The following is a 17,288-nucleotide window of genomic DNA, read 5'->3' on the forward strand; positions in this document are numbered from 1 at the left end:
AAAATAGGCTCAGTTCTCGCAAGACTTTTTCAAATAGTTTAAACCTAACACCAACCTTATTTATTCAATTACTTTACCTCACTGCTTCAAAAAACCCTTCTCCAGTAAAAAAGGCAGCAACGACAATTCTTCAATACTTCAATTACTTAATATATTTAGCACAAATAATACTTTGCTCCGTACTCTTTTGCTACAGCTGTTTGTCTTTCTGCCTCATTTTCCGTACTTCTTTTTTTATTTCGTTTTCCTTGCTGTTCGTATTGTTAACCATTCAATACAAAACGTACATTAAATCTATAGATAGACAAGAAAGTTAAATTTAATTAATATAATGTAGGTTTTAGTAACATAATTTGCAACCACGCGCACATGCACACAGCGGAATAAAGTTTTTGTAGGTTTTTTTTATTTTTTTTATTCTGTACATTTTGGCAGTTGTCTTAAGCCCCGCCCACGTCCCTGTATTTGCAAAAGCCATACATCAGTGGGGGATGGTAACGAGGGTTTGAACAAGGTGTGCTTTCATTGGTCGCACATAAAATTCGAACCAAGAACGTCGGTTGTTATTGGCTGCCGTCTCTGCTCGGTATGCCTTGAGTATTCTCTCCGAAAGGGGCTTTATTGTTCCTCTGTGTTTGAGCCGAAATTGGTTTAGCTCCCGAATCCACATCCAAAGCAACAAAACGTTAAGATGGTATGCTTTTTGTGGTGTCTTTCTATAAGTATGTGCGTTTGCCCGCGGTTCGCCGAACAGGGTTGGGTTCGCTCGCGTGCTTTTACTTTGTGTTACTGGATGCTTTTAAATGAGTAAAACACTCGGGTAGCTGGTTAGCCCGCTGCTACATTCATCGTTGTTGACTTCTCCCAGCCTCTGAAAACGGCACAGTTTCGGTTAAAGTCCGTGTTTAAATGTTTTGCGACTATCCGGTCGATAATCACGGGTCATTTAAAAGCCTACTCGATGTTAAATCCATTCGTTGAAATTAGACCGAAAGAGCTAACGCGGCTCTATCCGAAGCTGCAGATTAGTACGACTAACGAAGCCGAAGTCAGCTTCTTATTCGGCTTTTCCCGTCCCACCTTAAATAGTGCAGCAGTTACATTCAGGCGCCTCAAGCTCCAGATGTAACTGCTGCACCACTTAAGGTGGAACGGGGAATTTCGAAGAAGACGCTGGCGAATAGGAAAACAACTCTAGTGTCGTGTATGGCCAACGTTAGATGGCTGGCTGCAAGAAGGATGTAGATAATCTCGGTGTACATAAAACGCAGCAAACTTTGTTTTCCCCCCTGAAAGATAACTAAGCTAACATAACGGCTGTGAGGGTTGCCAGGTCTGTTTACACGTCATTGTCGTGTTATACTCCGAATAAATACGGTTTTAAATATTTAACTTTTTTTACTGCTTTGATTTCTGTTGTGTTGCACTCTAGATTAGCTAGCTTTTCTGAGCGGGAGTTGGAGGTTAACGGTAGCCTGGGCTAATTGGTTATTTCATTCATTGGGAGCCAGGAAGCTGTCCGAGGACTCGGTCCGCTTCTCATACTTATTTTAAAGGGCTGCATACCAACATGTCTTCATAAATGGTAAAATAAACACGTTTCCAGTTAGTCTTGTTTATTCATCATCGTTAAGTTACCATAAGAAAAGTACTAAGCGAGTAATTCCAAGATCGCTCGGCGGGAAAGGGGAGTGCGAATGATGAACAGGAAGTTCTTGCTGGCTAGATGGGCTGAACACACCTTTCACCTTCGCCTTTTCACTTTTGTTTTACCTAATTCCCTTGTTGCGATGTAAAGTCATTCAAAGCGGTTCGATATGAAATGGACTGTTGGAAGAGGAAGTTACAGGCTCAGATTTATTATTTCTTTAACCACATTTTTGTTGATGGGAACCAGGGTCGCCATGGCTACGACGCATGTGTAGGTTTATTTACTATCGAAAACCCTCGGTGAGCCTACACGTGTCTGTGTTTTAGTATGTAATGTTGAATATGGAAGTGGAAAATCGGAAAAAATACACTTTCTTCGGGTACTATTCTGCCTGCTTGTACCGCTTCACCACGAATGGATTAACAAGACGTTTTAGTCCAGAACGATTGTAAAACAATATCCCAGCCTTCAGGCCGCGTGTTTATAACCATTGAACGCGTTGAGCTCTCCAGCTGTCTGGTTCCTATCACTACCACTATGAACAATTCAGGCTCAGTAAGTTTCTCTAGAACGGAGCATTTCACACCAAACCACTCTGAATGACTGTTTCCATCTGAACCATTTAATTATATAGAAATAAAAGCATAAATTGGTGGAGTTTAACCAATTAATGTCCAAATATGAAGTTTTACGTTTACTTTGGTCTGTATGTTCTCTGAGCTTGTCTTAGAAGAAATCTGAAAATTTCTCATAATGTATGATATTATATTCTGTATGTTGATCTGTCATACTACTTATTAAAGCAAAAGTCAAATTTGTAAGTTCTAATGGGTGCATGTTGGTTTCATTCGGGCTGTAGCTCTATAAAATGTCATCTTTATGCCAGTTGGAGCCATCTGGCATTTTCCTTACCAAGTGAACTTGAACATGTTTAGGTTAATACTAGCGTTATTGTTTTGTTTAATAACTATAGCTAGGAGATTTTGTTCTCACCTTGAGGCTTTGGCTGATAAAGTATAGCTGAATGAGACACTACAGGAGTGTTGTGTTTAATGCGTAGCCTTGCTTTTTATCTTAATATATGTTTGCGTTCATAAACTAGTTTGGTGTATGGTGGGTGGTCAAATTTATGCATGTATGCATCATATGTCTGCCTCTTTATTGATCTAACTTTTTAACAGTTTTCTTAATTAAAAAAATTACATGCATTAGTAGGAGCACAGTTTTTAAATTACTTGTACATTGTTCTGAGATTTTTATTGAATTTCCACTTGACGTTTTTACTTCGTGTTCTAGGCCGGTGGTAAGGCAGGAAAAGACAGCGGTAAAGCCAAGGCGAAAGCAGTGTCACGCTCACAGAGGGCTGGACTTCAGGTAAGCTTTCATGCTCCTTTCAAGTGCAAGGGACTTATTGCGACAATGTAGTTTTCCATAACTCTTTCCAAGTGACTACATGATCAGAAGTCACTGATTAGAAAGCAGACTTGTCAGGGGTGGTACTGTTGTTTTAATATGCCACTTTGCACTTATTTTTATTATGACTATAACATTTTCTAATGATGTGCCATTTACTGTAGTAAAGGAATAGTAATGTGGTTATATTAATAAGCGTTAGTATCTGTGGAAATTCTTTGTTTTATTTGTCATTTGTTCTTTTCATATTAATGAAATTCTTTTAATGAAATGCATCTGGTGCACTTCAAAAGTTTGGATCTTGTACGGTAGTCAGTATGTTCTGTGTTCCTGTTTGTAGTTTCCTGTGGGTCGTATCCACAGGCACTTGAAGACCCGTACTACCAGCCATGGGCGTGTGGGGGCTACAGCAGCGGTGTACAGCGCCGCCATCCTTGAATATCTTACAGCTGAGGTAAATGCCACTACTCCTCAAAATCAGTGTTGTCCAAATGTCATAAACCTGAATGCTGTCCATAAATGACTGACAGCAGTGATCTTTCCTTAGGTGCTGGAGTTGGCTGGAAATGCCTCCAAAGATTTGAAGGTGAAGCGTATCACTCCTCGCCATCTACAGCTGGCCATCCGTGGTGACGAGGAGTTGGACTCCCTCATCAAGGCTACCATCGCTGGTGGTGGTGAGTTGGGACTCTTTCAATACTTGCATTCAGAGTAGCATTACAGAGGATATAGGTACATGTAGTGTTTCACATTCTGTGCAAGTTAATGCAGTGAGAAATAACTGCGCTGCATTGAACACCATTTATCTCAGACTTGAGTCTTGTCTAAGGTCTAAGATATTGGCATATTTTCTCTTGGGTAGAAAATAATGTTTTTGTTTCTGCAGGTGTGATCCCTCACATCCACAAGTCTCTGATTGGCAAGAAGGGCCAGCAGAAGACTGCATAATCACCATCATCGTTGCTGTGGTGACCTGGACTCAAGGATTCACGTTTGGACTGTGACCAGATCAGCTTGTGTTCGTTTATTCATTCATTTTTGTTTTATTTTACTTTTCCGTTTTTTTTTTTTTTTTTTAAATTAATGTTAATGTTGTACTAGCTAACCATAATTGATATGTTAGATTGTGTTCTTGTTCTCCACAAAAATAGTTTAAAAACTGATCCCTCCCCACCTCAAAGCTATTTTAGAGAGACATGCAGGAGTTGTGATCGTCCTGTTGTGAAAGTGAATTTGTTTATTTGATTGGCCAGAGTTATGGAAGTGTTTTATACTGAAAAAAAATGGAACTGATAAAGTTTTTTACAAAACTGCTTCTTGTCATGTTTCATTTCATTCCTGTTTTTCTACAGTGCTGCTAATCTACTTTCTGTGTGTGCAAAAATCCAGATCAATGATGGTTATGGTGGGTCAGCTTTTACCATCATTAATGCATTTGCTCAGGTTTCAACAAAGTGTTAACTGGCAGGCCACCCCTGTTCCTGGAGGGCTGGAGTTCAGCATGTTTCTGTAAATGTACCTGCCTAAACACCTGGGTCGTTCTATGGAAACATCAATTTTTGTGTTCCAGCATTTACAGATGTACTACACTTGGAAAAACTTTAAAATAAAAGAGTGTTATTTTAACAGTTATCCACCTTGAGCCATCAATTCAGCAATGCTCTTGTTTTAAGTCCGTTATCTAGAATTCCAAGCACCACAGAAGTGTTCATTCCCACAGTCATGTGTAAAGGGTCAGTGCCATATTTTAGGTTAAAAAAAACCCTGTTTTTCTGCAATTTTAACCATAGTAATCTATACATGACCTTGAAGTACACGATTAAAAAAAAGGAAAATGAATGCCAATTAAATACTATAAAATATATAATGAAGGTTATGGTTCCCAGGAGTCACTGGTGTTACTGTGTAACAAAGTCTTACTTTTAAATTACAAAATCACACTGATAATGGATTAATTTGCATATCGCTGTGGTTAGATCAAAACCTCATATCTCCAAAATGGTAACTTTACAGGAGAAGGTAAAAACATACTCTACTTTTAATGTAAGTCAGTGGAACCAGATGTTTTTCCAAGTCATTTTAGGTCATTTCTGTTAGTCCATTCATCATGAAATTTCCACACAATATATAGGACCACAGGCACTGTAAAACTCATGTCAAAAACTGAAAACGACAAAAACGGAGATACAAGGTTGGGTTCCGACAGCAGTGATATTTTGGTGTATGTTCTATGATTGACAACTTATGGTTTGATGCTCTGTAGCAGACATTTTGTAAAATGTGAAATTTTTCATTAAAACTGTCTCTGGTGTTACCCTCCAGCGACCCTGAGGGAGAAGCGGCTTAGAAAGTGTGTGTGTGTCTGGTGTTACCTTTTTATGTGTAACACCAGTGACTCCTATGGAAGATAAAAAAAATAATAAAGTGGACGTTTCTGAAGAATGACCCACCTATTAAACCTATCAGGTTGCACTTGAGTGTGAAAATCGCCAAGCTGTGCTGGACCCTTGAATATTTTGTGGAACTAAATATCTGAACAAGGAATGACCACAACTGGTGAGACTGTGGAAAGGCAGTAAAATAAACTTAATATCTTGATATAAGCAACAAGCAATAAGGTTCATTCAAGCTCTATTTAGCATGAGAAATACACAGAACACTCAGTTCTTTGCTGTAACTGTATAAAATGTTTATTTAAATATGAAAATGTGTTATTTTAAAAATGTTCTTGATTTCAAAATGGAGAATTTAGGATTGCCTTTAAAAAGCTACTGCAAGACAGATCAGTTGAACCTTTAATATCAGCCTTTTCAGTCCTCAATATAAACAAACTATTGAATAAACCCACATGACTAAAGATTCTCGCCACAATACCTTTCACTGGTCAGCTGGTGGTAGCTGGTTCGGTTAACTACCAGATCTGGTACCACAAACTGGGTTAAAGTCTGGAGATGAAGGCCTGTGGCAAAACAACAAAGTTGTTTTTAGTTGCTTCATTTTTGTTGAGGTTTTTTTTTAGATGTCTCTCTGGGTTTATGTGCTTTGGGTACATTCTTGTGCTAAGACTAATTAGGCTTTAATGGATGCTGAAGAAATCTTGGAAACATTGTTTTTCAGTTTGTTGGCTTGGTTCCTCTCCAGGTTCATTTACTGTGGTTTCTTGTCTTCTTGTGCAACACTCAGAGTATGTTCAGCATCTGAGTGGAAGCGTGCACTTCAGTGGTTATACCGATCCTGTCTGACTGACCTGGCTATTAGTTTTGCTGGATTCTAACAACCCTCAAACCCCATAAGTCAAACAGTGGACAATGGCACTGCTAAGTGCCACAGGCTTACTCATTATGGGTTTCTGATGAAGGAACCACATGCATTAACCATTCAGAGGACCATATTCCAGGGCTACGCAAACTGGAAGGAAAATTATAGGAACTGCATGGCAACTGATAGCTGATTAGCGGTTTAGCCATGAAAAATTAACTAGTGTGTGTGAACTTAGTGTTATATACTATATATATATATTATATATGGCTATATTTGTTCAGCATATCTATATCACTGAATGGAAATCTGTTTAAAGTCAAAATGCTTTCTTTAGATCAAAGGGGAATTTCACCTATTTTTCAAATTTTCTGCATATTTCAATCACTAAGATGTAAAAACATTCAGAATATTTTATAGGTAATAATAATAATAATAATAAGGTCAAATTAGTGGAAAATTAAAAAAAAAAAGTTTTCTTTGGGGACTATTTGGCCTTACAACATCCTGCATATGCCTCTGTTATTAAATGATTAAATATATACAACAATTAGACCAAAATCTATGAGAACTATTATGAACCAGTGTTTCAGGGATCATGTGGCACACCCAAAACCGTTTCATGTGATAGCTAGAGTTGTGAGGCACCTTTACCAGCAATAAACGGAACAGACGTCTGGTTCCTATCAGCACCGATGTGATCAATTCTGACTCTGATTCTTGCGTTGAAGTAGATGTGTTAGAGTCAGAAAACACTAGAACCGTCAACACTAAAAGAACCATGTTAATGCATAAATGCATTTTTGCATAATAAAATGATTCTTCTGTGTGCTGGAAATTCACAATTGATGGTTCTTTAAAGAAGCTTTTTCAAATGGTTCTATCAGCATTAACACAGGTTCTGCCACTATTACAGTTCAAAACACTTTTACTATACACAACCATATCATTTATAATGTTAGTTATCTTATGTTAATTAGAATAACTGCAGAGGCCAGCATTAGTCCACAGTAGAGATCCAAATTTCTTTATCAGTGTAGTTTCAAGTTTATTTGTCATTTGCACAACATGTCAGGACATTTATGTATTGAAGTTTGTGTTGAGGCTCAGATAACCACTCTACAGAAAGTAACTAAGTAAAAAAAAAAAAAAAAAAAAAAAAAATATATATATATATATATATATATATATATATATATATATATATATATATATATATATATATATATATATATAATTTACACAAAATATAGACACAATACACACAAGACATAGAGACATTATATTGAGTGACTCTGTGCTACTGAGCTAAAGTGGCTTAGTGTTAAACTGTTATTATCCATAGCAGTATGTAACTATAACAATACTGACAGAGTGACTGAGTGAAGTGAAAGTTGGGGACAGAGCCACAGCTTCACAGCTTATTCAGAAGTCTGTCTGCCTGTGGGTAGAAGCTGTTTATTAACTGGGTTGTTCTAGCCTGGATGCTGCGGAATCTCCTGCCTCTTGGCAGGATGGTGAACAGGCTGTGTGCTGGGTGATGCTGTCTGATTGGATCTTTTTGATCTTCCTGAGGCAGCGGGACTGGTAGATGTCCTGTAAGGCTGGTAGTCTGTTGCCTATGATGGCTTCTGCCATCCTCACCACTCCTCTAAGGGCCTTGCAGTCACAGGCAGTGCAGCTGCTGTACCAAACAGCAATGCAGCCCGTGAGGATGCTCTCTATGGTGCACCTGTAGAAGTTGGTGAGGATCTGAGGATGTAGACTTCCTAAGTCTACGCAGGAAGAAGAGATGTTGATAGGCAGATCTCACAATAGTGCTGGTGTGGTGGGTCCAGGTGAGGTCATCAGTGAGGTGTACACCGAGAAACTTCACACTGCTCACTCTCTCCACTTTGGCTCCATTGATGGATAGGGGAGAGTGACCACCCCTCTGCTGTTTCCTGTAGTCCGCAATCATCTCCTTTATTTTGCTGATGTTGAGACAGAGATTGTTGTCATGGCACCCCTCTGACCCACTGACCTTATCTCTGTAAGCTGTTTCATCTCCATCAGTGATGAGGCCTAGGATGGTGGTGTCATCACCAAACTTGAAGATGATGTTAGAAGTGTGTTTGGCTACACATTTGTGTGTATACAGGGAGTACAGGAGGGGTCTGAGCACACATCCCTGGGGAGCCCCTGTGCTCAGAGTCAGTGTGGAGGAGAAGCTGTTCCCAGTTTTCACCACCTGGGGCCTGCGCATCAGGAAGTCCAGTGTCCACTTGCACAGATGAGAGTTCAAACCCAAGTGTGTGAGCTTAGGAATGAGTTTGGCAGGGATGATTGTGTTGAACGCTGAGCTGTAATCTATGAACAGCATTCTTACATATGTGTTTTTCCTGTCCAGGTGTGTGAAAGCATATTGTAGAGTAGAGTAGAGAGAGAGCAGAGTGTATTGTATATTGTAGTGCATTATAATTTATAACAATTTCATTTAAATGATTTGCACAATCAACAGAAAACTGCACCGTTTTAAACTGTGTTTTAATATTTTTTTAAGCAAAGGGTGGAAAACAAGTGACTGCCAATGAGTGAGTTTTAAACCAATTAAGACACGGAATGGGAGGAGCTGGATCAGGTCTGGCCACGCCCCCTGAACGTTCCGTTCCATTCGAAGTGACCGTTAAACGCCAAACGCCGCAGCTGCGAACGTCGTTAGCTACCGTTAGCTTCTAATGCTAAATACTGTTATGTTAAATTTCGTCAAAATGTCTGTGTTATATTCGTTACTGAGATGACGGTGTCGTGTCGTGTGCTGTTCGATATCTGAAATTTCAGCCCTAAAAACCGAAGACTTCCAACCACCACACGCGCGATTCTCTCATAAATCTGTAAATGTTATGTGAGTCACACATGCTGGCATTTTCACTTATCGTTACCTTGCAGTCTCGCCTGTGAGCGGCTCTTTAAAGGAGTGAATTTTCGTAAAAAGATGAAACTAAAGGTGAGTTTTGTTTTCGTGGCCACTCGGTGATTTCAGATAAGCTGCAGCACAGTCAGCACAGTACTGACGTTTTACCGCCACCTAGCGCCCAGTCGCTGCATAATACTACTTCTGTGAGGATGCAAACACAGTAAATACAGCCGCAAGCTACGATGTAGGAGTTTCAGAGACGAGGGAGCCAAGTGGGGCGCATAGAGAACGCTGTGATGTTTGAGGAGAAGGATCTATATAACTGCAGAGCCGCAGACCCGCACTCTCAGACCCCGATATGGGGTTACATACTGAAGAAAACCGTTAAAAGTTATGGCTGAGTCCCAAATGGCTCCGTACTCCCTAAATAGTGCGCTAGCTGAGTTATGGAATTTGGACAAAAACACGAAAATAGTGCAGAAATATATCTTGTAGGGAAATATACGCGTAGGACTGAATCTCCAGTTGCTCTTTGTTAGCGCGTATTGTTCACTGTTTGGGTACCAGAGTTGTTATTTAAGACCTACCTAGTGCACTACGTAGGGAGTAGGAAGCCGTTTGAGATTCAGCCTAAGCGATGAAGTCAGAGGTGCGGCTTTTAGTACTGAAAGAACCAAAAATGGTGATATAAATACAAAAAGTTTCTCTGTTTACAATGGTTTATCTAATCTAACATTACTAAATCTTAATATCTGTTAATAACGTTTTTTTAATTAAAACGTTTACAGCTATCAGATGTAGATAACACAGTACTGCTAGGGCGATCATTACATACACAAAGCACGTGAAAGATGGGGGAACTGAGAGGAAGCCAAAAAAAAACTTAAATAAACAGATAAATTAACCAAGAAAGCTTTATAAATGTCATAAAATGCCATCAAAAGAACAGTTTCAGATTTTTCAGTTTTCGGATTTTTAAAAGTCACAGTAGTATTTTTATGCAGCTTCATGCAGCTGTTATAAAGCTTTCATTTAAATAAGGAGAAGTGTCATATTTAAATTATATTTAAATAATTTCTAAATTTGCATTTGCGAATTTGATATTCCTAGACATAGCTTGATATTTGCTAGAAAAAGAAGATTTAATAAATAATACCTGCAAAGTAAATTTTATAATCATGAAATCCTAAGAGTACTTATTGAAAGTGAACATAAAACATGCAAATCGTAATTGAGTTCAGAAGATCAGAGTTTCTCAGCGTGGCTGCAGAGCCAAAATAAAGGGCTATTTCTCACAGACCTTCACAAAAGTATGTTTGGTATTATTAGGCCTCATTTGTTCTTAAGTTCTTGAGCAGAGATTTCTTTCTAAAACCCAAGATGCTGGTGATTGAGGCCTGGTGTCTTTTTTAATTCTAAAGCTTTGAGTGGGGTGAAATCTGAATTAACCTGTAAGACACTTCCCTTTATTTTATAAAGGTTTCTGTGAACCTTTTCCAATTTGAGACAACATAAGGGATTGTAACATTATTCCTCTGAAACAAGTTCCTGGTTGTTTTGTTGTTCTTACGCAGGCTGGGGGAAAAGCATATTCATCCTGCATCCAAAGAACAAGGATTCCATACTTAAATCAACAGCAGCTTGTCCAGGTTGTTGACCTCACAGAAGCATGACAGTGCCTGAAGGTATGGCATCAAACACCACTAACTCTTTTGGAGTAATAGCTGTTTTGCATTTTGCTATGTATTCACTAGAACTCATTAGAAAGCCATTTGAGTTGAACGTTCACATACCAAGAGGATACTTATCATGGTTGGTGTACCTGTAGTGGGTAACACCTCTGCCTTCTACGCTGGAGACTGGGACTCCTAACACTTCCTTCACCTACCTGTGTAAAAAATGATCAAATTGTAAGTCGCTCTGGATAAGAGTGACTGCCAAATGCCGTAAAGTTATTTTTTTGACCCAGTTTTCAAAAAAGCACTGATGTGTTTTTGTACAAAATGTCTTTGTTCTTCTAAATGTTACATATATTCGGGGTGAAGTTGTGCTTATAAAGGATAGACCATGCTAGAAACTTTCCTTTACAAAAATTTTGATAACTTCATGGCGATTTTATTACTGTCATACTTACACATGAAGAGAAACCTAGAACTACCTATTCTGGAGGAAATAAGATAAAGGATGAAATTCCAAAAGGGTAAGAATTGTTTAAGCCAGTTGATTTAAAAGGTGTAGTTAAGTATTATAATAATTACTATGATTATAAATAATTATCAATATTAATTATAATAATAATGAGTTATTAATAATAAATATAAATATAGTAAGTATTGAGAAATGCAAGAAATGAATGGCTCCACTTGTGTTTGTGTTCATCAAAACAGATTTCTTAATATAATGAGCTTTAAAACGGGTTAAGTCCGCCTGTTTTGAGTCAGAGTGGTAGTCCTTGGATAGACGACTGTGTAAGATGTGTGAGAACTTGTGAGCCATTGGGAAAAGTCATGTTCATGTTTTATCACCCTCTGCTGGCTGAAGTGTGCTAAAGTTTGTAATGCATTTGTAATAATGAGCGGCATAGCATACAGGACAGTGAGGTTTGAAGATGGAGTGTGCAGGAGTGTGAACTGTGTTGGTACACTTCCTTCCAAAGTTCATGGACCAAGAGCCTATGTCCGAGTGCCCAGTCTGTTAAGAACCGAGCACAACACTGAGGATGTAGCTACTGCCCACTTAAGGTTTTCGGTGTGTGGTGTGCATGTTGTAACGAAACGTCAGGATTTATCAATAACAGTTAAATACGAGTCATTTGAGAAATTTGCGGAAATTGTGAATTTTTCAATTGCAGCTTCATGATGTGTCTCAGAGTGCAGTCTGTATGTATGAAGCTGTCACAGGGGCAGTACCCCTCTTGTTTATGAAGTTTATGATGTTAGTTTATGAAAAAGGTACAAATACATACTTTTTTTTACCTGGGAAAATCTTACTTAAGGTACAATTGTACCTTAAAACTACTGCTGTACCTTGCTTTACTGTTGAAAAACCTACCTGCACAGAACCTTTATTTCTAGCAGTGTGGTTTAAATGAAACGGTTCACAGTGGTGGTGATAGGAACCAGACGTCTAAAGCGTTTAATGTGTTTAAAAGCTGAAATCACAGAAAGCACTGAAATGGCTGAAAATTGCTCTGGTCATAAACACATTCCCTAATGCTTGAGACTTTGTTTAATGACAGATGGTCATTTTTTAAATACATACAGAGGCATGTAATAAGCATTAAGGCAAAATAGTACCAAAAGAGAACTGTTTTAGTTTTATTGCTATTTTACAATTATCAACATTATTTATAAACTGAGAAGAACAATTTTGTGTAAGCATTTAATTTCAGACTAGCAAATGGTGTGAAAACTTGTGACGATTAAGGCAGTGCTTTGAGAATAATATTTTTCCCCCCTCAAACTCAAACAAGTGGACAGAGCTAAAAGTCCCAGGGAACACAGAGTAAAATTTTAAAAATGCTTGTATGATTTTGACCTTGAGTGTTAAATTAAACATCTGGCAAACAATTGTGGACAGTAAAGAAGTAAATGTAATAGTTTTTTGTAATAGTAGTTTTTTGTGTATCTGTACTTTACTGAAGTTTATCCATTTTGGGTGACTTTTTACTTTCACTCCACCAAATTTCTAAGTCAAATATCTTACTTTTTACTCCACTACATAATGAGAAATCTGCCGTTTCTTTTGGTTTATGTGTGTATCAAAACATAACATGTCAAAACTAAAGAAGCATGAAGCAAAAACACCAATCATCAATGCTTTTGACTATTTTAATAGACATCAGTGTCAGACTAATTAATGACATTCTATTAAAATATTGGTTTACCAAGAATGACACTGGAGTATTTTCACCTAAATGAGTTGATAAAGTAAGAGTCTTGTTATAAAAATGATAACAGGATATGAGGGCCATAATTAATCTTTTTGTACCTTTACTTTTGATACTTAAGTACATTTGAATGCAAATACTTTTGTACTTTTACTCAAGTGGAGGTCTAAAGGGAGGCACTTCTACTTTTACTGGAGTGATATTTTACCTTCAGCATCTCTATTTTAACTCAAGTACATGGTTTGTGTACTTCGTCCACCACTGCTGGCAAAGCTTGAAATATATAATATAATATATATAATATGATAAAATATAGCTTAAAAAGCACTGATCAGATCTATCTGTGTGGCCGTGGCTAATGAGCAGCTTGATTGACAGCTCCTTGTCCAACACTCCCCGCCTGCTCTGCCACTCATACAGAACTGAAATCGTTCTCCAGCTTTTATGTGACTGGACAAAAAAGTCACGGACAAAGCAACACATGAATGAAGGAATGGAGGAACGAACAATGTTGGTGTGCAGATAAACAAATTATCAGGTGACAGGCAGCTGCAGACAGGTGGCCTAGTTTGCTAGACTAGTTTTGTTTATGCCGGGTTAGCTTTAGTTTGCTCAGTTTCTCTGTCTCTGAAACTGTTTTGTGTGGTCGGGGCAAGAGATTTCAGCTTTTTGATGAAACTCTCAGTGCTGTACAGCACATTACAGTCTTGCTCTAAAGCGCTTACTAACCCCAGTGAATGTTTCTTACTGTCCAAGTTACAAAATGTCAATTTAAACCTCAAATCTCAGTGTGTTGTAATTTGTTATTTTTACAGAGTTTGAAAATGCCACCTGTCCAGCTGTTAACATTTCAGAATGAATGGACCATTAGAGATGCTCCAAAATGAATTGAAAAATTTTTGTTCTGCTAACTTCTATTCAAAGTTGAGACACTTTCTTCCTTCTCCTGTAAAGTTTGGAGATATGAGGTTTTGCAAAACCTCAAAACCAGCTAAAGCTACACAGCGAAACAAGCAGTTATAATAAGTATTATGGCGTTGTGAGGGTCTAATGCTTTTTAATGCTCTTTTTTTCTTAATGCTTACCAATTTCAGGGCTTCACCTTTCAGGTCATATTAAAATTACTTCAGAGAGAGAGAGAGAAATGTTCCCAGGAAAAAAAATATTTAATTACAGATTCAGTGGATGTTTGCTTACACTGTCTCCTGAATTACAGAGTAGACTGCATTGGTTATCCATCACTGAAATAATGTAACACGGTAAACAATTCTAATGTTGTTATGCGTTATTTTCAGAGTTTGTATTCTCTAACATTGAAACTTTATTTACATACATTTATTGAATAAAAAACATTTTTGTTGTGCATACAGACATCATAAAATAACCCATTGTAAGAGACCATTAAAAAATAGAAAATTCTATTCAAAATGCTCCAAAGAAATATTCAAGTACAAATTATTAGCAGTATGAATTGCAAATATGAAAAATCAGCTATTGAACTAGAAGGACTATGGCTCACAGTCATACTATGTACAACTTTTTAAAGAGATTCATTAAATACAGATAATACATGTAAAGTATAGGCTTATATTGGGTTGATGGTAAATTGTGGTACCACCATATTGATGACATTACAGCTTGATACCACCACGTTTTCAAATCTCTACAATTCAATCATTAAAATGTAAGCAAAGTGGCTTGAATGTAGCATTCTAGAAAAGCTTACAGTCAGAAGTTAGACGTGTTCACAACGGTGGTGATAGGAATCAGACGTACTTTATAAAGCTCCCATATAAAGTTATTGCGTTTAATGTTTTATTAAATTCATGGGCTGCTGCCCGATTCATTGTTTGATGATAGTTTTAAGATAGAGTTTTGGTTTAAAATGTAATTTTTAATACAACCATGGTGAAAAAGGTGCATGCCAGGCATTGTAAGACAAAATAATCGTTTTTTTTTACCACTGTAACATTAACATAACAAGAAGACATGTAAGTTCACTAATGTTTTGGAAAGCAAATAACTGGTGTTGTAGACATTATGACCCCTGGTTCCTATCATCAGCACTGTAAAGAAAATCTGAATAGGTGATGTTTCTGAATGAGTTAATTTACATCTCAGTGAGTGAATTATGCAGAAATTCCCTTTATCCTCAACAATTACTGAAGAGATTTACATATTCTTAAATATTTTGCAGAGTGAAGACTTGCATATGTACTTATTTTACATACTTTGCAAAATGAAGGCTTCCAGTCTTCAGAAGATTTACATTTCAAAAATACAGTCAGTTCACACATTTGAATTTACTCAGTCTATCAGTCTATTGCAGTTATGCACAACCAACACCAGGAGGAACCAGTGGTGCAGTCTGACGTTCTCGTTTCTGCTCTCACACTTTTTCATTTCAGCTCTTGGACTGAAAGCTCTTAGCCTATTTTGCCAGATAGCAACTGGTGTATGGAGTTTTGAGCTGATGGAATCATCTTATCTGCAGTTAAATCTTGTCTGCAGTTTGCACATCAGATACACATCACCTTTCATCAGCACCACTTGAAAGTCTGCCCCACCATCCTAAAGAAAATCTGATTGGGCACCCAGAGGTATCGGCAGAGTTTTTGAAATGCTTTGTTACTGAGGGGCGCATGTGGCCTCCCTTTGGAATCATCAAGGCACTTATCATGTCCTTCAGAAAGCAGGCAGTAAAACCCTTTGGTGGTATTAAAGTAGAAGTTGTCCGGCGTAATTTGTGGAACAAGTTCTAAGAACCGCTCAGCTTTCTGTAGCTCAGGGAACGGGTCCTGGATGAGTGCCTCTCCGTCCACGATATGGATCTGCTCCCTGGGGAACAGCTCCAGCCACCTGGCCATGTGTTGGTGATAGAGGCTCCTCTGGAGGGCCTTGTAGCTGGGGTTGATTCGCCCCTGGCGCAAGAGCAGCTCCTCTAGAGGCTGGTAGGGCTTGTTCTGCTGAAGCCGGTTGTGGAGAACTTGTGTGTAGTCTGACACGAGTCTCTCGGCTGGATCACGGACAATTAGAAGAAGCTTTACGGCAGGATTTGCTGACCACATCCTGGCTGGAGCCAAAGGTGCTGTGAAGTAGCCAGGTGTTTTTTCCACAGTCACTTGCCCAGGCAGGGTTAGGGGCATCTGGGCGCGGTACCAGTCCAAACCCTTGCGAAAGTTTTCATCCAAGTTGAAGTAGTGGACCTCAGCCTTGGCTACCTCAACATCTGGGTGAAGGTTGAGCATTTCCAGCAAGGCCCTGGTGCCGCCCTTCCGGACCCCAATGATGATGGCTCCTGGCATACGACGTGAGGCTGTGGTATTCTGGGCCTGAGCTGGAGTCTCAGAGGTCACAGAAGTCACCGAGGTCATCAAGGACGCAGATCTTAGCTCACGCAAGCACACACACAGCTGGGCCTGGAGCACCAGCAACAGGATCAGCGCCAAAAGAAGAGTCCACAACATGGCGAAACTTCAGTCAGGCCAAGGGTAGCACACTCAGAAACGCTCAGCAGGGAGGGGACACGATCGCAGCTGGAGGGCACGGACACACTGGTACACAACAGCTGTCGACGGCCACTGCTGCAACTCTGTGCTGTAGATATCTGTGAAGAAATGCAAGCAAGAAAAGATTTTAAACAGGAATAAATTTTAGACGAATACAGTAAATTCAGGTATTATAAGTCATCAAGAGATCTCACAGTGTGTAAAAGGGCCCATGTCATGGAAAAGTTTCAAAGCGCACCATTCACTCCCCAGTCCATTGGGTCCATATATGAAAACTCAGCAGCCAAAACAGCCTCTTTTAAATTTCTGACGTTATGAAAACCAAGACATCTACATCCACCTATTCAGCTTGCAACAGGTTAGCTCCACCTATTCACACTGAAGTTATGAGCAGTGTCCCAACTTAGATGGCTTCTCAGAACAGAGAACTCATTTACAGTTTTGTGCAAAATTCAGCATCACCATTTATGTCCTTTTTTCCATTATGTACATTTATCTTAATTTTTGTCATTTATCAGTTTTTGGAATAGTTTGAAATGACCCCTCGTCTTTCACATAAAAATACCATAAAAATAGAGTATGTTTTTTCCTTCTCCTTTAGTTATCATTTTGGAGATACAAGGTATTATTCCGACAACAGCAATGTATGTGTGTGTGTGTGTACATATATAT

The 17,288-nt window shown here is 38.6% G+C and overlaps 2 protein-coding genes across 4 annotated transcripts in view; one reads left to right on the forward strand and one right to left on the reverse strand.

Annotated features, from left to right (window-relative positions):
* The first annotated feature begins 541 nt into the window (after positions 1–541).
* Positions 542–4,378, forward strand: LOC108431742 (histone H2A.V). The gene is made up of 5 exons (XM_017705098.2): positions 542–694; positions 2,948–3,025; positions 3,405–3,518; positions 3,612–3,741; positions 3,951–4,378. Exons 1-5 carry the CDS (start codon positions 692–694, stop codon positions 4,010–4,012), a joined length of 387 nt encoding a protein of 128 aa, XP_017560587.1. The 5' UTR covers positions 542–691; the 3' UTR covers positions 4,013–4,378.
* Positions 4,379–14,261: 9,883 nt separating this feature from the next.
* hs3st1l2 (heparan sulfate (glucosamine) 3-O-sulfotransferase 1-like 2) overlaps positions 14,262–17,288 on the reverse strand; it is a 31,281-nt gene continuing 28,254 nt past the window's right edge. For all 3 annotated transcript variants that reach the window (XM_017705019.2, XM_037531457.1, XM_037531458.1), the window contains one exon: positions 14,262–16,714. In XM_017705019.2, coding sequence (XP_017560508.1) covers positions 15,648–16,574 — 927 coding nt within the window. In that variant the 5' untranslated portion in view covers positions 16,575–16,714 and the 3' untranslated portion in view covers positions 14,262–15,647. The remainder of the gene's footprint in view (positions 16,715–17,288) is intronic.

The sequence above is a fragment of the Pygocentrus nattereri genome, chromosome 20 (assembly GCF_015220715.1).
Source record: "Pygocentrus nattereri isolate fPygNat1 chromosome 20, fPygNat1.pri, whole genome shotgun sequence".
Classification (NCBI taxonomy): domain Eukaryota; kingdom Metazoa; phylum Chordata; class Actinopteri; order Characiformes; family Serrasalmidae; genus Pygocentrus; species Pygocentrus nattereri.

Coding starts and splice junctions, on each gene's coding strand:
- LOC108431742 (XM_017705098.2), top strand. Junction 3,026..3,404: donor CACAGAGGGCTGGACTTCAG/GTAAGCTTTCAT, acceptor TCCTGTTTGTAG/TTTCCTGTGGGTCGTATCCA. Junction 3,519..3,611: donor TTGAATATCTTACAGCTGAG/GTAAATGCCACT, acceptor ATCTTTCCTTAG/GTGCTGGAGTTGGCTGGAAA.